This window comes from Pelobates fuscus, chromosome 1, assembly GCF_036172605.1.
Source record: "Pelobates fuscus isolate aPelFus1 chromosome 1, aPelFus1.pri, whole genome shotgun sequence".
In the NCBI taxonomy this organism is placed as follows: domain Eukaryota; kingdom Metazoa; phylum Chordata; class Amphibia; order Anura; family Pelobatidae; genus Pelobates; species Pelobates fuscus.
The window spans coordinates 293,991,250-294,013,553 of NC_086317.1; the positions used below are offsets into that span (position 1 = coordinate 293,991,250).

General features: G+C 41.0%; 1 protein-coding gene across 2 annotated transcripts in view; it reads right to left on the reverse strand.

The window, feature by feature from the left end:
• Positions 1-2,911: 2,911 nt before the first annotated feature.
• EGFL6 (EGF like domain multiple 6) overlaps positions 2,912-22,304 on the reverse strand; it is a 130,323-nt gene continuing 110,930 nt past the window's right edge. The window contains exons 9-12 of one of the 2 annotated variants that reach the window (XM_063457755.1): positions 10,370-10,444; positions 6,849-6,944; positions 6,161-6,423; positions 2,912-3,416 (exon numbers count right to left, since the gene is read on the reverse strand). In XM_063457755.1, the coding sequence (XP_063313825.1) occupies positions 3,324-3,416; positions 6,161-6,423; positions 6,849-6,944; positions 10,370-10,444 (527 nt within the window). In that variant the 3' untranslated portion in view covers positions 2,912-3,323. The remainder of the gene's footprint in view (positions 3,417-6,160; positions 6,424-6,848; positions 6,945-10,369; positions 10,445-22,304) is intronic. The other variant, XM_063457765.1, reaches the window with a different exon arrangement.

Sequence of the window (22,304 nt, forward strand, 5' to 3'; positions counted from 1 at the left end):
ACTTTACATACTTTACTTTGTTTTAGGGCTAGATCCTTTATAGGAATTGAGTTATCTTTGTTAATTGATAAGCAATTTTTCCAAATTGTCAACAGGCAAATTGCTATTCAGTTACGATAGCGACATTGTGAGTTCTTACACGATCACGTTGAAGATTTTATTATGAATTCAATACCAATGTTGACTGTCCTGGAATTTTAAAGCTGTCTGAAACAAGGTAGAGGCTAGTTAAGAGTGAAGTCTTTCATGAGGTTTTTTTTTTCTCTGCCTGGCCTCTTTAGTGGAGCTCCTGTGTAATTTACAGTATGAGAGGAGAGAGAATAGGAAAGGCGCTCTACTCCAATGAAACAAAGTCAGACACAGAGGAATACACTTCCACTTAACTGCAGTCACGGTGCTCTTACCTCCAGAAGCACCCCCTCCTTCCTATCAACTGGGGCAGATTGCTTCCACTGCCGTGCTACTCTCTTCTTCTATACATCATATGAACAATGAAACACGTCTGTGCCATGTAAAACATAATCCTTTTACAGGATCAAATAAAAATGAACACATCCTATACAATAAAGAAAATAGTAAGTATATCCAGGAGCAGCTCAATCATATTCGAACCCAGGGATGTGATGACCCAGATTCATAAACAAAATTGCCTTTGATTATTTAGTTCAACACCTGCAAATTTATTTTTTTTAAAAATCCTTACAACATAGATACTTCATACATCATTGTAAGTGTATTTCGTATAAAAAATATATAAATTAATTTAATAAAACAACTGTCTTGATTACTTTTATTTTGACAGAATTTAATACCCATATTTAGTTCCTTTTTTGGACTTTAATAAGTGGGCATCAATAAAAGTTAATTTGTTTACAGTTTAATAGAAACGTGATATTGAAAGAACTCAATTCACCAAACAAATATACACATTCATAGCAATTGGATATATAAACTTCAGCTTTCCATCATAGCACCAGAGGAAAATAAACACACAATCAAGAACTAAGGCGCAAGGCATTGTTGTATGTCATATTTAAAACATATATAACCCAAAAGTGCCCAGTTATATTTTTTGGGATCTGATTTTTACAGATATTCAATGCTAGATAATTTATCATGTTTGTTTGCCTTTCCACTGTTAAAAGAACACTCCAAGCACCTTAAACACTGAAGCTCATTATAGTAGTTATGGTGCCAGGGATACCGCCCTATGTAAGTAGTCAAAAAGTATCAGTTGATAAGCTCTCCTGTCTGCAGAGAAGAGGCATGGAGTGTCTCTCGGTAGTCCTAAAGTAAGAAGTCAAACTGTTACCAAATGTTTTGACTACTTATTACATAGGGCGTGGGGAGGGGGGGGGGGGGGGGGAGTTTCCAGGGAACTCCTAGCACCATAAACACTGCAATCTACTGTAGTCGTCATTGTGCTCAGTATTCCTTTAATGATCAACTTGTATCCAGTTTTGAAATGGGGAGAGTGAGTCTTCTATATTGCAACCCATGTAGAGTTGAGTAAAACCAATATAAGCCTAAACTTGGCCATGTATGTATGTATGACCAAAAAAACTATACCATGAACATGATGCGTTCTGGATAGCTATATATATATATATATATATATATATGTCAAAAATAATATGCAGCATTTACTCATTGTAGATTAGCTTGATAACTAATCTTGTCAACTTGTTCACATTTTACCTTATAATACTTAATGTTTAAAAAATGACAAAGTACACAAGTAGACCTGTCACCATATTCTAATGACTTTTCAGAATTCTGGTGGTTCCATGGAGTAATAGCACAGTCCTTTGCAGAACCTAACATTGTTCTGCAAACATTAAAACATTGTTCACGTTTATTATATACTCAAAAGAGCCAACACAGGCTGGATTTGCCAATACTTTTTCTTTCTATTTTGTAATACATAATGCATGGAAACAAATTCACTGTGATTTTAAAAAACATTAACCATTCTAACCAGAAAGTGAGTAAATTGTCTCATCATTGGCCCATATATTCCAGGTGATGAATTGCATGCTCACTCACTTGATTGGAGAATTTCCTCTAATAGATGAACAGAATAAGAATACTTATGTGAAATACCTCTGTTTGTTTCAGTTTATTAAAGATGAATTATAACCCTTTGCAAAAGTGAATTGAAATCACAGGCAAATTTCACCTTATTGTGCAAGCATTTAACATGAACTTAGCAGGATGAATCATAAAATAGCTGTGCTAGATTTTTATCGCTTTGTGCAGAGATTGAGAAGCTAGGATGTGGAGCTAAATTTGTTTTTCATGATGCATCAGACATCATGCAATAAAATAAGATAAGAGGATGATATTTTTAGGAATCCATTTTCAGAAGAATTCTTCACATTATATGCCTGGAGTGCCCCTTTAAGAAATAGTACAGTCAAGAATATATATATATATACATATATATAGTAACTGCAGGGCCGGATTTACATCAAGAGCGCCTGTAGGCACAGAATTCTCAAGCTCCCCTCCAAACTAATAATACATTTTCTTTGGACTTTTTAATATGATAAAATAGTCGTATAAACATACACAAAGAGTGAGTGTGTGTAAATGTCAAAGTGCATGCCTATGTGTTTATGTATTTGGGATTACTACTTAGATAATAAACCCCTATTTATATTGAGTAAATTGTACTGAAATAGATTGGTGTCTGACAGGAATCATCCCAATAACGTTATTTTGGATTGTTGTTGTTTTTTGTTTGTTTGCACTATTCTTGTCTTTGTACACTGTTTAAATATATCAGTACAATACATAATTAATAGACTAAGCAGTCAATATATAAGTAATAGGGATATATTATCTATGTGGTGATCCCAGTCTGTTCCTCCTCATTTCCCTTTTTGTTTAATTTTTGACTGGCTAGTTTAACAGTGTGTATACATTTTATTTCTGAGTTGTATCCCATCTCCTGGCCAGTCTTCTCCCTCTTCCTCCTATAGAGCACTGCGTTCAGTCTGAGGGTTTGGGGCTATGTACAGATCAGGCTCCTCAGACGGAATGCAGTGATCCCACAACCCTGCAGCCAGCAGACACAGAACAGGAGGTATGGATGGGGATTTTAGGAGGCATAGCAGGCGCCACCTAGTGGAGAGGGAAATACTCTGCCTAATTGGAAGTCCGGCCCTGAGCAACTGTCTTGCTAACACTAATGACAATGCTTATTGCACAAGACCTAGTATGTCATGGAGAAAATGCTGTATGTAAATGAGAGCACCGATAACTGGATTTTGACTACTTTGTAAAACACTAATGTTAACTGGATGTTCAATGTCCTTGGCTCAGTCTTCAGAGCATGAGCCAGAAATAATGTAAACTTTATCCAGGCCCATCTCACCAGCTCTGCCTTTTCCTCGTTCAGCCTCAAAGATAATCTGCAAACAAAGAAAAAGCAGGTCAGACTCTTATTTAAACTTTAATGCACACTGCAATATATGATAACACCCTTTTAATGTGTTATAAAGATAATACATGACCTCCGAATATGTTTAGTGCATAATTCCAGGATGCAGATTCTACCCCAATGAGATCCACTCAACCCAGAAGCTAACCGAAATTTTACAACAACTGATCCACCACTGTTTTCAATTGTATGTTTAGTGAGCATCATACACATGTTAACTAATTGCTCATAGAAGTTAACAAAGGGTATATCCCTGAATGTGCAAATACTCCCACACATTATTCCCCTGTTGAACTAACTTAAAGGGTTAATCCAACCACCAAGACCATTTAAACTTTATGAAGTGGCTATGGTGGTAGAAGTCTGCATGTGTATTGCTTCAGCTTGAAAAATTACACATACAGAGATATTGACAATTTTGTGCCGGGGGCTAGCTATACCCCCAGGCACATTTTACCTAATGTCAAATCTGTGCATAAAATACATGTGTCGGTAGTGTACAGAGCCTGCAAGGGAGAATTTATTGTTTCCTTCCCTCTCACACTGATTGCAGTACTCCCTGCCTGCCTATCCCCTCCACTGATAATTTATTTTTGGTTTACTCTTCCCCCCCTAGCCCCCTCCCCCCCCCCCCCTTTTTTTCCTTCCATCCTTGTTTTGCATGCGCTGTGAGTCAGTTAAATCCTTCAATCAAAGGCTTTACGAGAAGCCTTTGATTGGACCTCTGTGCAGCTCTTGTGACATCAGACGGGGTATTGCTTAGCAGCACCAGGAGTTTTGCCCGGGCTTGGATTGATGTAAGATAAACTTCGTTTAAAACGCTCTTTGAGCATTTTCTTCTCAGGGACCTAAAGAACAATGCCAAAGGGCTTTATTCTAATACATTTTTTTAAAAAGGGTTGGAAAACCCCTCTAAGGTTATGGAAATGCACATAGAGTTGGCATGCTTGAGACTGATTATCAACACATGGGACATGTTTTTGCATTTAGACATATAGCACATCTGAGTTAGCTTAGTGGTAGCTGACAACCTTCTAGCTTTAAGCTGATTTCTTTTCTTTTTTGCATAAGACCCCTCACTGTCTCTATTATTTCCTTTCTTACATGTTATCTATTCCTGGTGACTTGTCCACTGATTTCCTGGCTACTTTTTGCCCTAAAATTGATATGAATCATGTTTTTTTTCTATTGGGATTCACAAGGATGTTAATTGTGCACCTATATCTAAGCAGCATTGACAGAATCACTCATAGCTTTTTGTTTTGGAAATGCTCAAGTGGTTTATCCATATCAAGTGGTTTATCATATTACAATAGATGTAATAGCACAAGTTAAAATAAGCGTACCAAACAAAATTAGCAAAACTCAGAAATTAATACATATTAAATAAGATTCTGTGAACTTGTACACAACTAAACCAAACTTTGCGATTTTGCACAAATGTTCAGATAGCATCTCTTTGATAAATCTCACCCAGTGTGTATAACTGAAACTATGCCTTAGAAACTAAACCCTATATTTAATACATTTAAAAGATAATATATTAAACAATAATGGAATAAATATATTCATTACAAAAAACCCCAAGTTAATTACTTAAAGTTTCTCTAAATGCATTGTTTAGCGGGTCTGCTGATCCCTACACCAGAGAGGAACTCTTAACCCATAGACCTCTTCTCAGCAGTTTGAACCCCAGGAGAACTTGCATTCCTCATATGAATGAGTGTAAATGCTCTATAAACTGATATTAGCCATAATGTAGCGGCAATCAGTTTACACACAGCCCCGCTCACTGTGAACTGGTTGCATCAGCCATCTATTCTCTCAGCCATTCACAACGAAGTCACATCTGTTTGCCAAGTATTTACATCGTTCGTTTCCTCTTTCATGATATGATCTGTATTCCTTTAATTTTATGCTTTCCCTATGCTGTATGTACACTTATAAAGCACACTGAATCCCACTGGGAGAAAAATGCTATAATTATAAGTAGAGAAATAACTGACTACTTTCAGAATTGTACAGAATTAAAAACTGAATTGCAAAATGTAGGCAGAATTAGCTCATTTGTAAAATGATTTATTTGAAAATAAATGTTCCATCTCACCTGTGGTAACAGCTTAACTATTTTTGCCTACAAAATGTGGTACCATTTTCAGTTGAATAACCCTGTACATGTAGCAGAATGACTGCTAAAAATTGAGGAGAAAAAAACTAGGATATTGTGCGTTCGTATGTGAACAGCCACTAGGTGGCACTATTAGTCAAACTGCTGTAGAGAAAAATAAGATTTATTTTTAACCTTTTTACCCATTGGAGTGCATAATTTCACATTTCCACCTTTCAGATTTCTTTTAAATTTTTAGGGACATCAGAGCTGTTGCCAAACTAAAGCTCTCATGATTTACACCATCCAGTGGGCGTCATAAGAGGTTTTCTACATTCAACAATACCTTTTATAGCTACAGTAATCTTTGTTCAGCCTGAGTTAGACAATATATAAATGAAGATTGCAGAAGGCAATATTGATACTAGTTTATGAGGGACTGCACCTGAAAATCCTTCTCGGAGATATCAAAGCAGAATATTAGAATTATTCTCCATAAAATGCACTTTTTGCAGCTTTGGGGAACTAGCTTTTTTACGCTTTATTACTATGAGCCACCATGTACTGTCCTCATCACAACAGCCAAAGAATTATACTTTGCTTCTTACTTGGCTTGTGCTCCTGCTTGTTGCCGTCTGTATCTCAGTCTTTGCAGTTCTCCATCCTTCACCTTTATTTCTGCTTTCTTCCCACACTGGGCTGCTGCTGTCGTCTATGTATGCCCGTAGTTTACCAACCTTTTCTCCTGCTATGCGATAGGTGAATAGCAAACAGTACTTGCTGTCTGGCTTCAGTCCTTCAAGTGGAAGTTTCAAACGCCCAATGTCTTTCTTTTGGCCAATCTTTGCTGATACAGCCATGTAATGTCCACCTGGTAAATAAAATAACAATATAACATAAGATTAATTTGACTGATCTTGACGAAGTTACATTGTATCACAGCAACACCCCAGATTCTGAATTGATATATAAATTAATGCACACAGGTACAATAGCCAAAACAATAACTTCTACATGTAAGGGGATTTAGCAAGACAAAAACTGTTGCTGTTCTGGGGTGACATGCTAAATCACCATGGAAACCAATAAAACATTTAGCATTTTGCAGCCAGAATGGTACCTAACTTGCATTGATATACCCCATTATTTTATAAAAAAAAAAAAAACAAACAAAAAAAAAAAACAAGTGACCTTTCTTTATTTGAATGGATTTACATTAATAGAAAGTTAGCTGTGGTTTACAGTGAATTGCAGAATATGGTACTCACTAGCTAAGTACCCACTGACATATATTACCATTGCTTTGATCGACTTGTTTCCAATCAAAATCATCTTTAGTATCCTGTATCCAGTTGCAGGTACCTTGATGAAAACTGCAGTCAATAGACACATCTAAAGACATGGAGGACACAAAAAAGTATTAAGTATCTCGCAGTAATGGTTATAACATACCCAGCTTAACAAAATATTTATTTGAAGAATTGATGGAGAATGGTTTAATAAAATCAACGATATTTTATGTCTCAATATATTAATATACAACAGCCTTTTTGTGTGCCATGAGTAAAAACAAAAAAATCAACAACAATCCCCCCCTGCAGAAAACTTAATCTTTAGTGTAGCAGGGTGAACTCAAACCTACATTTGGACACAGTGGATGGTGGAAACTGGGTCTGCAGATTTTCAGGCTTCCCTATTGTAAGACACTTCCCCCCCTCACAAGTTCCTGAGCCTCATTTAAACAGCGGGTCAGCAGGAAGCCACTTGTCCAAGTAGTTTGGGTTTAGTTCTAGGTTTATAGAGTCTTCTCTAAGATGTACAACCAGTTTATTTTCTCCCGAAACCAACTGCTACCTGAATGAACAACCAATTGGTACTACTATGAAGCGACATATTTGTTCTCAGCATTGTTTCTCAACATGTGTACTTATTGAGCTTGCTCAACTGAAATTACTTAAGAGTAGTCTTTTTTAAGCAGGGTATTTTTAAGTAGAACTTTTAAAACAGGAGTTTAAACCAAGGAGGAGTTTAAACCAGCAAGGTAATTATTGTTTTACTCGCATGTACTTGTTGTTTTCCGTAACTGTGTAAATTGGTTTTAGCAAGATTGAAAGTTTGACTCAGGGCACATATTGCCACATGTAGGCATGCCTGGATAAATCCATCCAGGGTACATAGCTCTATAGCGATTGGCTTCTCTGGAAGCTCGCAATGGAGATCTGTAGAAGCTAAATGCAACATTGAGACAGATTGACAATCTTGAAAGAGGTCTTCTTCTCACTAAATAGAGTTTATTTCGGACCTCTAGTGGAGTGGGAGGAGATAAGATTGCTGGCTATGGTTGAAAATATAAGAAAGACTAGACAGGTTGTGGTGGTAGGGGACTTTATTATTAATGGAGTAGATAGGGCAATCTGCTGCTCTGATTGTCTCAACTAGACAGTTTGCTGTTTCCCGGGTGCTCATGTCTAGCATGCTGCTGACAGAGTGGTTGGATTATTGGGAGGAGCTGGGGATGACTTGACTGTCATGGTCCATATTGGCACCAATGACGGAGTCTGAGGAAAACACAGGTTTCTAAAAAATATATTCAACGAATTAGGAAGTAAAATGAAGAGAAAGATCTACAAGGTGGTATTTTCAGAAATATTGCTTGTGCCGTGAACTAATGTAGAAAGACAGCGGAAGGTTACAGGGTAATGCTACCATAGCTAAAGTCATTTTGTAGGAAGGAGGGTTTTGGCTTTTTAGAGCACTTGGCTGATTTTGTGCTTGGTACAATCTTTATATCCGTGATGGACAGCACCTAAACAGAAGAGGGTCTTCTGTACTGGGGACCAGAATGGCTTGAAAGTGTGTGTGTGGGTGGAGTGATAGGACAGAAAGGAGATGGGCTTAGCTCAGAACAAAGGGGTGGAGATGGGGCAGGGTCAGAACAGAGGAGTTATGTAATAGTAATAAAAAATCACATAACGTACACGAGACTAATGATACTAGTAAATGTATACTTACTAATGCAGCCTAAATAACAAAATAAGGGAACTCGAGGCAGTAGCACACACTGAGCAATATAACATAATAGGCATAACGGAAACATGTTGGGATGAGAAACATGACTGGGCAATTAATTTAAATGGTTACGCATTATTCAGGAAAGGTGGTGTGGTATGTTTGTATGTCCATGACCATGAGTTAATGTCAAATATTTCAGTAAGTGGAATATGACAAGTAAAATGTGGAAGCTTTATGAGTAGATATCTGCCTGGGGCAAAAAAGGGAAATCAATTATTAGATAGGATGTTGTAAACCACCAAATATTGATATTGATGAGAAAGAACAGCTGTTTGAGCAAATTGGGAAAGCTGCACATCTGGGGAACGCGTTAAAAGATTGTAGATTTTACTTACTGGGAGATAATTTGGGATAGAGGGACTAGTAGTTCAGCAACAAAAATTAGGTTTTTGAACTTGTAAAATGACGCCTTCATGTCACAACTGGTACAAGCACCAACTAGAAAGGATGCTTGTCTGGATCTGGTTAAAAAAAAACAATGTTGATCTTTTGACAAGCATTTGAGTAGGGGAGCACTTGGGAAATAGTGATCACAATATGATATCTTTTGAAATTAACTCAAAAATGGAAATATACATGAGGTATACTAAAACATATAATTTTAAAAAGGCCAATTTTAATAAGAGTAGGCAGCTTTACAACATATTGACTGGCATAAAGTCCTTATTTGAAAAAAAAAAAAACACTGAGGATAAATGGAATATCTTCAAGCAAATATTAGAAAGGTACATTTCTCAGTATGTACCATCAAGTAATAAATATAAAAGAAACAAAAGAATTCGTTCTTTTGGAGCTACATCATAGAGGAAGTGGTGTGTTGCTCAAAAAGGTTCATTTTTACGGAACCAATACCATATAGGCTCCAGACCATGTGAGTGGTTCTAGTTATTTATCTATATCACTCATCACTAAAGATCATCTACACTATATATCTTAGTTTTTTCCCTTTTATATATGTTCTCAAGCATATTTTAAAGTGTGAGACCACATTAAATTGACATAGTAAGTTGACCCCTCACTTTGTATTTGTATAAGCGCTCCACTAGTTGGTGTATATTTTATACCGTATCTTCTAATATTGTTAATTGATCGTGGAAATAAGGGTATTCCACTTTATGTGTTGAGCTGCTCTGTATTTAGGCACCTTTATAGTATCACTTATTACCTCTGAAAAGGGTTTTTTTTCTGTTTTTTAAGACTGATTATTTGCCTTTGAGAATGTATGGCAGCTCAGGAATGAGAATTACCCACATGATGGCATACCATTTTTTGCAAAAGTAGCCAATGCTGGGTATTGCATATGGGACTTAGTCACAAACACTGGCCAATGTTAGCATTCATATTTGCTTTTGTGTGAAAAATGCAAAAAATAAACATGAACGCTAACTTTGGTCAGCATTTGTGGTAAGAAATAAGGACGGTTCTAAGGCGCCCACCGGCGTTGAGGACCAGCCCTTTTAGGACGGCATAGAATGCTTAACCATTAGGAGTTAAATAGGAAAGGTATATTTTACTATTGCTGCCTTACAGTTGCATCTTTGGGTCTCACTATGGCTACTGCCTAACTTAATAGCATTTATTTTACTATTGCATTGAATCTCATGACATAAGCAGGATTTATTCATTTTTATTAATAAAAGGAGCAACGACTTTGTAGTGCCAAAGATCGAAAGGATGGAAATGATCCAGTGCATTGAAGAGTGACATGTTAGAGTACAGGAATCTGATAACTAGTTATAACATACCTTCAGATTTCCTGCGAGAACCCTTTTCTTTTCCTGAATGAGGATCACTGACTGCTTCTCTTTTTACCTGGGGAACTAACAATGCAAACAAGTCAGACCTTTCCACTGATGATGATTTGTAGTATTAGATCTAGGAAGTTTATACTAACATGCAAGCAACAACATGGGTTATTATAAAAGAGATATAAGCTATTTTCTAGGAAAGTTTAATAATTGGGTAATGTGTGTTAGAGATGAAGAGAAGGGATGTACCACAGGATGATTTCCAATCTTTGTTTCTACTTTTCTTATATTATTTGTCAGGGTTATTTACTAAAGTGAGATGTCCACGTGAATTCCTAACAAATTTCAAATTTAAGGCCAGACTGTCTCCACTAACCTGGCTTGGAAAAGGTACATTTCTTTCTAAGCCAGTTTAGTGAATAAGGAGTCACTGATTGGCCGAGAGCATCAGCTGACCGCTCTTTGACAATTAGGGGCACCCCTGCCTGGAATCACTCCACGTTACCTGAATCTGTGAGGAAGTGGGCATCACTGCTGGAAACACTTTGGGGTTAAACCTTTCAATAACAGTTTAACCCCTTGAGGTAAGAGTGCTTGTAGGGGCTTTCTGGCACCATAACAACGTCATTAAGATGAAGTTGTTTTGATGCCTGGAGTGTCCCTTTAACCCCTTAAGGACACATGACATGTGTGACATGTCATGATTCCCTTTTATTCCAGAAGTTTGGTCCTTAAGGGGTTAAATGTGAAATTCACTTTGAATTCCCATTTAAAATATAAATAAACCTGCATGTCTGAATTCAGAAGTGTCCAGCAGTGAAACTATTGAATGTAGGACCTCCCTTTAATTTTCTCTATTACAGGGTCATAGTATATGATACAGAAATTCACTTCAGTGTTCTATATGAAACACACACTAGCTATTTATCAAACACTTGTGAGATTTTTCATTCCTTTCTCTTTAAAGAAACTTAATGTATTATTTGTGGCAGGTAGATTTTAAACCTACTTTGTGCTATGTTCCCAGACACCACATTTCTTCACAACATATAAGATCATGCTGTATTTTGCATCAATATATACTTAAAATGTCTAAACCAGCAACAAGAATTCTAAATGTTAATTCAACTACAAGCAATTCAGTGCAGGATAAGACAGGTGTCCCAAATGTTGAGAATTCAGTGTCTGATAAACAATGAGGCTTGAATATGTCTGAATTCCAACTTTAGTGAGACAATTTGTCCAACAAATTATTTATATAACACCATTGAAGTAATTTTACAAGCAGACTTAAAATGTATTGGAACTGTGCAGATGCCACAGGTATCTTTTAAATCCTAACAGAACCTACATGCAAAGCCTTTTGAGGGGAGGTAGAGGAGGCCCCAGCCAACAATCGCTACCTCAGAGCCAGGGGGAGCCCCCCTTTTCCAGGAAGATAATTGACTATTTTGGTGTCCGGCACTTAGCTGCGAACAGCCTGGAACTCCATGCTGGATTGGGATGTGACCTCAGCTTGGTCAAACTTTAGTTTACGATTTCTCGGGCTAGGCACATCTGATCCGGGTGCTTTTTTAACACCTTGCTTGGGGAAACGAGACCTATCGGGGTGTATGATTTATATGACTATGTTTCAGTTATGTTTTTATACGGTTTTATATTCGCCCGACCTAGAGCCTTGGGGCTTAATAAAATTAACAGGCAGTAATGCGTTTATCTCCCAGACTTAAAGACTCCATGGCGGTAACCCATTGTTCTTGTATGTGACCCTCTGCTGATGTTGTGCCTATATAAACTGCTGTTTGTGACAATAAAGTCAGTTCTTGTCCCCAGCACTATGTGTCGTCTAGTGTCTTTTGGGAGTTATAGTCACTGAAGTGTGAAGAAAATTATTGGAGTAATGAAGTTACTCCGTCTAAGTACTGAGCTCCCCTACACCATGCAGGAGTTTCCTGCTTTCACAAATGGAAGGGTGGCCGGTGGACCCCAGATAATAACTTACACCAGGGAATGCCTGGCAACATATCCAATACAGTGCACCTGAAATGTTCTTTTAACAAGGGGCATTTCCTTATATTAATCCTAACTAGTTTTATTGTTAAAAATCTATGTAATTTGTATATCAATGCTAAGGAGTTTCAGAGAAGCTGTTTTACCAAGCAAAGGTAAATGTATATTTAAAACTCAATACATATTGAATACTTTTTTTTTTTTTTTTTAATTCTTTATTTTTCATACGGTATAGCAAGTACAGCACCACTTTCAGGCTTGCGCAGAAGCCAACAAATAAAATAACTTTCTTGGATAATAACATAATTGACATAAGCCCACACGAACAAGCCTCTTTGTAATTCCCTTACTCCTTGCCTCCCATCGAGGATTTTGTGTTTATTCCAGGCCATGTAGATTAATGAGGAGCCCTAACTCTACATACACCAGTGTCATCTTTAGGCATCCTCATTTCTCCGACTGTATAATCATGCCTGCGAGACGAAAAAAAGAAAAAGTAAAAATTGAAAAGAAAGAAAAATAAAAGAGACAAAGAACGTTACCCCTGTAAACCAAGGGGTAGAGAGTATATGCAAGCAAAGAGAGACAAAGTGGTGTGAAATGAGAAAAGACTAGACAAGAAAAGAAGAAGAGAAAAGTCTAAAAGGGGAGGGAGGAAATGAGAGGGGGAAAAGAAGTAGGCTGAGAGAATGAGGGGGGCGGCACGGGGTGGGGGGGTTAACGAGGCCGTCAGAGTCCAGGTCGCCACGGGGTCCCTGCAGTGCTGGTCTCCAACTTTTACCTCTTACCGATCCCTTCAGTCACCACCGGAGCCCACCAAACTGTTGTTCCATGGTTCCCAAGTCCTTTGAAAAGATACCGTCGTCCCCTTCAATCTTGCGGTCAGGTCGTCCATGACTCTGCCTTCCCTTATCCTGGATATCACCCCTCGAATTTCCGGTCCCTCAGGTGAGAGCCATGCCGTTGCTATTGCTCTGCACGCGCTTAAAGTTATCACATGTACCAGTTTCTGCTCCCTTTTTGTCCATTTCTCGATAGATCTGTTGAGCAGGTAGATCCACGGGTCCATGACCAAAGGTTTGCCAAACGTCTATTTCAATAGGTCCTCTACCGATTTCCAAAAGCCGTGTATTTTAGGGCATTCCCACCACATATGAATGTATGTGCCTCGTAGTCCGCATCCCCTCCAACAATCGTCCGTGTCCATCTTGCGCATTTTGTGTAATGTCACTGGAGTAGAATACCACCTGAGCATGCTCTTCCATGCCTGCTCCTGTAACGTGACACATATGGAAACGTTCTTGGTCGCTTCCCAGATTTCCTGCCACTCAATTCCTTCCAGTTCCTCCCCCAGGTCCGCCTCCCATCTATCAGTGTATTTCAATCTACCCCATTCTTTAGTTTCAGTGCTAAGGTGGGCATATAGAAGTGTGATCATGCCCTTGGGGGCGGTTCCCTCCATACATAATCTCTCGTAAAAAGACAGCTTTCCCTGGGCTGCTGCTTTAATATGGGGTCTTCTAGCGAAGTCCCGAATCTGGACATATCTAAAAAAATCTGCAGGGGTCCGTGTTGGAGTTCTTCGAATTGTATGATTTCCCCGTTTTTATAAAGTTAGTGGATACGTTGTAGCCCAGTTTTTTCTATGTTTCGGAAGTTTCTAGGGGCCATTCCAGGTGGAAACTCTCTGTTTCTGAGTATCGGAGCCATGGGGGAGGGGGAGGAAGTAAGCCCATATTTTACGCCGTTAGCATCCCATAATCGAAGTGAATTGAGAATGGCCGGGCATGTCACTCTTATCATAGGTCTATGGTCCTTTGGGACCCATAACGTGAACTGGGGGACGTCAAGTCCAACCATCATGGATTCTATTTCCACCTACCTCCGTTCCCCCATTGGGGAGTGCCACATGGCCACCTGAGTCAGTTGGGTCGCTAGGTAGTAGTAATACAGGTTCGGTAGCCCCATACCCCCGCTATCTTTTCTCCTATACAGGACTTGTCTGGCTATTCTATGTCTCTTATTTTGCCAAACAAAATCACCTATCGCCCTTTGTAAGGGTACCAGTTGAGATTTTGTGACTCGGACAGGTAGAGCCTGAAATAAAAATAGGATGCGGGGGAGGATGTTCATTTTTACAGAGTTAATTCGTCCTATCCAAGAGATAGGTTTGTTAGTCTACTTTTCCAAATCCCCTATCAGCGCCCGTAGCATGGGGTCATAGTTGCCAGAGTATAATCGTCCCGGGTCTGCCGTTAGATGGACGCCCAAATATTTTAAGGAGTTCGGTTCCATCCGAATTTGCTACGTGTCCCTTATCAGGGCTGCATCGGCCGCCGTTAATCCTATTGACATAGCACTGGATTTCTGGATATTTGCTTTGTATCCGGACAGTTCCCCGTAATCTCGTATTACTTCCTGTAATGCCGACATCGACTCAATCTGGTTCGTGACGGTCAGGAGGACGTCGTCGGCATAGGCGGAAACTGTGAATTCCTTATCACCTACTCTAACCCCTCTAATGTTTAGATGCCTACGTATTGCCTGTAGAAAGGGTTCTAAAGCCAGAACGAAGAGGAGGGGAGAGAGAGGGCACCCCTGTCTGGTTCCATTGTACAGTCTAAATGGTTTCAGTGGGGCCCCTGTTATCTGTATCTGTGCCCGCACGTCGTGGTACATTGCTCTGGAGACTCGCATGTATTCTTCCGGGAGACCGAGATGTTTCAACACCGAGAACAAGAATTGCCACCTGACCCTATCAAAGGCCTTCTCTGCGTCGATGGAGATCACTAGAGAAGGTGTTCCAGTGGTCACTTGTTTCCAGATTAGGTTGACGTTTCATCTGGTGTTTTCGAATAATTGCCTACCTTGTATGAATCCGACTTGATCCGCGTGAATAAGCGAATTCAGAAGCGGGTTCAGCCTATCCGCTTGTATTTTCTCCAAGATCTTCAAGTCGTGGTTAATCAACGATATGGGCCTGTAGTTTTCAGGTTGGAGCGGGTCTTTCTCAGGTTTGGGCAGTAAAACTATTGTGGCCAGTGCCATCTCAGGGCCTAGGTGTCCTCCTTGCCTCAAGTGGTTGAATAGCGTCATCAGTTGGGGCGTGAGCTCTTCTCTGAAGGTCTTATAGTATGTCCCGTCGAATCCATCCGGTCCCGGTGCTTTGTTACCCTTCAGGCTCGATATAGCTCTGTCGACCTCGTCTTCACTAATTTCCGCCGCTAGGTTATTCACTGCCTCTCCTGTCAGTTTGGTCATACCTAAGCCGTCCAAATAATGTAAGATGTCGTCCTCCTCTTGTCCCTCACGGGAGGTCCAGTCTGGTGTGTGATTGTACAGTTGTTCGTAAAATTTCTCAAAAACATGGGCAATATCTGTTGGTTTAGTTTTTGTCGTGCCATCCGTATGTCTAATGGCCGTAATGTGGGACCGGTTTTGCCAAGGCCGTACCCCATTCTTTAGTTTCAGTGCTAAGGTGGGCATATAGAAGTGTGATCATGCCCTTGGGGGCGGTTCCCTCCATACATAATCTCTCGTAAAAAGACAGCTTTCCCTGGGCTGCTGCTTTAATATGGGGTCTTCTAGCGAAGTCCCGAATCTGGACATATCTAAAAAAATCTGCAGGGGTCCGTGTTGGAGTTCTTCGAATTGTATGATTTCCCCGTTTTTATAAAGTTAGTGGATACGTTGTAGCCCAGTTTTTTCTATGTTTCGGAAGTTTCTAGGGGCCATTCCAGGTGGAAACTCTCTGTTTCTGAGTATCGGAGCCATGGGGGAGGGGGAGGAAGTAAGCCCATATTTTACGCCGTTAGCATCCCATAATCGAAGTGAATTGAGAATGGCCGGGCATGTCACTCTTATCATAGGTCTATGGTCCTTTGGGACCCATAACGTGAACTGGGGGACGTCAAGTCCAACCATCATGGATTCTATTTCCACCTACCTCCGTTCCCCCATTGGGGAGTGCCACATGGCCACCTGAGTCAGTTGGGTCGCTAGGTAGTAGTAATACAGGTTCGGTAGCCCCATACCCCCGCTATCTTTTCTCCTATACAGGACTTGTCTGGCTATTCTATGTCTCTTATTTTGCCAAACAAAATCACCTATCGCCCTTTGTAAGGGTACCAGTTGAGATTTTGTGACTCGGACAGGTAGAGCCTGAAATAAAAATAGGATGCGGGGGAGGATGTTCATTTTTACAGAGTTAATTCGTCCTATCCAAGAGATAGGTTTGTTAGTCTACTTTTCCAAATCCCCTATCAGCGCCCGTAGCATGGGGTCATAGTTGCCAGAGTATAATCGTCCCGGGTCTGCCGTTAGATGGACGCCCAAATATTTTAAGGAGTTCGGTTCCATCCGAATTTGCTACGTGTCCCTTATCAGGGCTGCATCGGCCGCCGTTAATCCTATTGACATAGCACTGGATTTCTGGATATTTGCTTTGTATCCGGACAGTTCCCCGTAATCTCGTATTACTTCCTGTAATGCCGACATCGACTCAATCTGGTTCGTGACGGTCAGGAGGACGTCGTCGGCATAGGCGGAAACTGTGAATTCCTTATCACCTACTCTAACCCCTCTAATGTTTAGATGCCTACGTATTGCCTGTAGAAAGGGTTCTAAAGCCAGAACGAAGAGGAGGGGAGAGAGAGGGCACCCCTGTCTGGTTCCATTGTACAGTCTAAATGGTTTCAGTGGGGCCCCTGTTATCTGTATCTGTGCCCGCACGTCGTGGTACATTGCTCTGGAGACTCGCATGTATTCTTCCTGGAGACCGAGATGTTTCAACACCGAGAACAAGAATTGCCACCTGACCCTATCAAAGGCCTTCTCTGCGTCGATGGAGATCACTAGAGAAGGTGTTCCAGTGGTCACTTGTTTCCAGATTAGGTTGACGTTTCATCTGGTGTTTTCGAATAATTGCCTACCTTGTATGAATCCGACTTGATCCGCGTGAATAAGCGAATTCAGAAGCGGGTTCAGCCTATCCGCTTGTATTTTCTCCAAGATCTTCAAGTCGTGGTTAATCAACGATATGGGCCTGTAGTTTTCAGGTTGGAGCGGGTCTTTCTCAGGTTTGGGCAGTAAAACTATTGTGGCCAGTGCCATCTCAGGGCCTAGGTGTCCTCCTTGCCTCAAGTGGTTGAATAGCGTCATCAGTTGGGGCGTGAGCTCTTCTCTGAAGGTCTTATAGTATGTCCCGTCGAATCCATCCGGTCCCGGTGCTTTGTTACCCTTCAGGCTCGATATAGCTCTGTCGACCTCGTCTTCACTAATTTCCGCCGCTAGGTTATTCACTGCCTCTCCTGTCAGTTTGGTCATACCTAAGCCGTCCAAATAATGTAAGATGTCGTCCTCCTCTTGTCCCTCACGGGAGGTCCAGTCTGGTGTGTGATTGTACAGTTGTTCGTAAAATTTCTCAAAAACATGGGCAATATCTGTTGGTTTAGTTTTTGTCGTGCCATCCGTATGTCTAATGGCCGTAATGTGGGACCGGTTTTGCCAAGGCCGTAGCGTCCTAGCCAGGAGTGTGTCCATTTTGTTGGCCTTGTCAAAATACGTGCGTTTCGACCATGTCATGGACCTGGCCGTGTCATCCAACAGAAGTGTACGTATGTTCCTTCTAACTGCTCCCAGCAGCTCGTATGTCTCATCGTCCGGGGCGGATTGATGTTTCTGCTCAAGGTTCCTTAGTTGTCTCAGTAGGAGTTCAAGCTGGTGGTGCTTCATTTTCTTCTTCCTTGTGGCCAATTTGATCAGGTTCCCCCGTATCACTGCCTTATGTGCCGCCCAGACAGTGCTGATGTTCACGTCCGGGGTGATATTTGTGTCAAAGTATTCTATTATGTCCTTTCGGATTTGTTCCAGTATCTTCGTGTCCCTTAACAATGATGCGTTTAGTCTCCAGAACCAAGGACTCACCACACATAAGTTACCCAGTACGATAGAAACGTCCGCGTGGTCATACCTGGACATTCCTGTAGAAACGTCCGTGTGGTCATACCTGGACATACCTGTTGCGTTGACTAGGAACAAGTCAATCCTGGAGTAGGTTCCGTGAGGGGCCGAGTAAAACGTGTAATCTCGATCTACTGGGTGCTGTGCCCGCCATACGTTAACCAACCCCGTACCTGCCATAAATTATTTTAGCATTCGGTCTTGACCTCCCCTCCCCTGTGATCTTGGTCTCTCGAGCTCCTGTCTATCGCCGGCCGCATTAAAATCTCCTCCCATGAGGATCATGCCATGCGGCAGCGCTGCAACCTTTTTTCGTATCAAATCCCAGAAACCAGCGTCTGGTTGATTCGGGGCGTAAATATTTATCAAATAAATGCAGTGTGAGTGCAAGGTGCCCGATACAAAGATGTATCGTCCCTCCGGGTCAGCGTCCTGGGTTGTCATCTGGAAGGGGCAAGTACGTTTAATAACGATGGCCACTCCATTCCGTTTACGATGTGATCTGGCTTCGAATGAGCCAGTATACGTGTGGTCTTACAGTCTAAAGTTAGCCTGTTTAGGTAGGTGGGTCTCTTGTAAGTAAGCTATTTCCGAGTTCATCCTCTTTAATTCCTTAAACAAGAGGCGTCGCTTCTTGGGGGCGTTGAGGCCCTTAACGTTCAATGTGGTGATCTTGATCTCCATTATGAAGTGTGTTCATCTCTACTGAGCTGCTTTGTCTCTGTAGATGTTTGGTGTGCTCCAACCGTGTGCCAGGATACTCCCATGGTACCAACACCCCACACGCCACCCCCTCCACCCCCGAGAGTAAGCATACAGGACAGGAAGAAATAGAGGAAGATAGGGAAAAGAGATAAGAGAAGAGTAACAATGGCATCTGAACTGTGTCCGATGCGAAGGAAATTCTGGACTCACTAATCGCCAGAAAGTAGTAGGTAGTGTGTGCCCGCTTCCCCGCCACGATCAACGTGTGGAGGAAACTGAGGATCCCTAAAGCTCCGTCTCCTACGCACACGTCCTATCCTATTTTTACCTCTTGGCTTCACTGCGATCGGTCACTTAACCCTACCTAATCAACTTTTACGTTTCCACCCTTTGCGGTGTTAGTCGCATAAAAAGCTGGGTGCTGATACCTAAAGTTCTTACCCCTCATACCCCCCGAATATCGGTGAGGATCCCGGTCCCTCCCCCCGGTCAGTCCCCGCCATGAGTGGCAGACTCTCCAGAGTCTAATCTAAGCTATGGAGTTAGCCCTCCTGCCCTCTCCATCCCGCTCTATCTCCGCCCCCTGGTGCTATGTATTCCCCACGCTTCAATACTCTAAAGTACCTCCTTTGTCCCTAAAGGGGCAGTGGACGCAGGTTTATTATTTGGAGAGTTCCGTACTGAGGTATATAGGAGTAGGAGAAAATCGGGGGACACAGAGGATTGAGGGCGGCCCAAACTCCTCCCCCCCACCGGGACCACTATACAGTCACTACTTCAATATCTATGGAAATCTCAGCCCTCTCCTGGCAGGGGCGGGTCAGAGGCGTCTATGGTAAGCTAGGGTACCAATCGTATACAGTTTCATGCGGTTAATACTAGTGACCTTATGTGCGGCTTAAGCTCTGTCAAGTCAAGACTCTCAGTTAGCAATACAGAAAAGAGTAGACATAACAAATTCAAAAAACATATACCAACGTGATACATATATAGGCAACATATACCGTGTAACTGAGCTAAGGGAAGAATAACACTGCGTATGTCATAAGCGGGGCATCTTGCCTTCTCCGTGAGGAGGCGTCTTACATTCGTGCCGCTGGAACCATAGGGCCATGTGTGTTGCCCACCATAATGGAAACCCCTGCATTCAAAGTGTGTGCAAGGTTTCCAGTCGAGCCTAGCAGTGTATCGGTTATGACTAATGTAAGTGAACAATTGCCCCTCCTCTCAGGGGCCTCCCTTTTCAGCTAACCCACCCGTCTAAGGGTAGCCCGAAGCTCCCTTAAGAATCAAGACTATACCATCTCAAGGGCGTGTAGGTGGGTACATAACATATGGTTTTGGGACCTGGGGTATCGTGGATTTTGTGGTGTGAATTTGGATGTAAATAGCAGTGTAGGTTTCCCGACTTGGATTCGTCTATTCTGTGTTTGTTGTTGTTTTTTTTTTTTTTTTTTTTTTGTTATTTATTTTATTGTATCCCCTTTCTTCCTCCCTCCCCCTTATGCCCCCTCAATTTTACAATTTTGTGCGTATTTTCATTGCATGTTCTTTGTGTCTTGATTACCTTACTTATCGTATGAGGGGTAGAATGGAGCATCATCTAAATTTTGTATTAACCTTATAATTTCAACAAGTTGTGTCTTTTCCCCCTCCACTGCAGTATGCTATCTATTTTTACCCCCCTCCCGTGACAGCAGACAATAATAGGTTTTTTCTTTTCCTTTTTTTTTTCTTTTTTTTTTGTTGTTTTCCCCCTCCTTGCCCTTCTTTTTTCTCATTTTTCTTATTGTTTATCCCATTATAATTTTTATTTTATTATTATTATTATTTTTGTTTGTTTTTCTTTTTTCTTTATTATTTCCCCCCCCCCCAACTGTTTTTGCGAAACTCTTCTCCCCGTGGGGATGCGAGGGTCCCGTGCCACCCTGCCGCCATATTAGCTCTGTAGTAATTTACCAAGTGGAGAGAGGGTGGGGGCCAGTAAAGGCCGTGGCAAACGAGAGGGACGCACCCAAGGGGGGAGCCGCTATACAGAATCAAGGAAAGAAAAAAGAAAACAAATTGAACCACAGTATCAAATTAAACCTGAAGTCCCTCTTGGAGGCGCAAACCACGATTACATATTGAATACTAATCACTAAGAATTTAGAGACAGATTCTGCTAATAGAGCCTGAAGTGTGGTAGCGTATTGCCCAAAACACTCATATTCGGTTTTCATAGGAAATAAAATGTAAACAAGTGTCAGACATAGGTATACAAAAATAGCATACAAAATAACAGAGGGGATTCCATTCATTCCTGGCCAATAGTACATCACTCATAACATAAGTCGTCATAAGGACCACATAAGGTACATTCAAATTTATTCAACCAGAAATGGAGCCAAAACATGGGCAAGGCCTGAGCATACGGCAATGAGAGGTGGAGTACTTGAAACTGAAGGAAAAGGGAACAAGGAAAAGGGAAAAGAACATGACAAGGACATAGAAAAGGGGTTGGAGTCAGTGACACAGGATGCGAAAACAGAGGGAACGGGGAGGGAGCAGAGGAAAATGAAAAGGGTTATGGTAAGGGACTGTGAACTATGTACAAGTGTAACTGATAGGGCAGTAGGGGAGAAAAATGGAGGTACAGTAAAGGAAGATGGTCTGTCTGGGATCATGCCTAAAAGAAAGAGGAAAAAACGAAGAGAGTGGGAATGAGTGTCTTTATGCTCTATGGCTCATGAGAGAAGCAGCTTTGCCTAACGAAAATGTAGAAGACTGTCAAGAGAAGGGAATGTCTTGAGTCTGGACTGCATTGTGTAATTGTGAACAAAGCTTATTATTGTCGATGACCTCAAAGGTTTTCCATACAATGATAGCCATGGAGGAGAGTCCATCATTGACCCACATCTCCTCAATTGCCACTTATTTCATTGCAGAAAAGACGTCTCATGCAGCCATTTTATTATAAATAGTAAGGGAGGCAATAGCTTCCTAAATCGCTGATCAATCACAAGGTTATTCTGGTGCCCAAAACATTTAGAAGGAAAAGCACAAAACATAAAACTGCATTATTTATGATATTAAAATTAAACACAGCAATATCACACTTACAAATTAAGTAAAAAAAACAAACAGAAAATTGTAAACCGTGGTATCTATTACCTCCATATAAATATCAGTAATGAGAATACATTCACTAAGCAACAAGATGCAATGTCTGGAAACCTGAGGCAAAAAATACAATATTTTTGGGGGGATTTTTTTT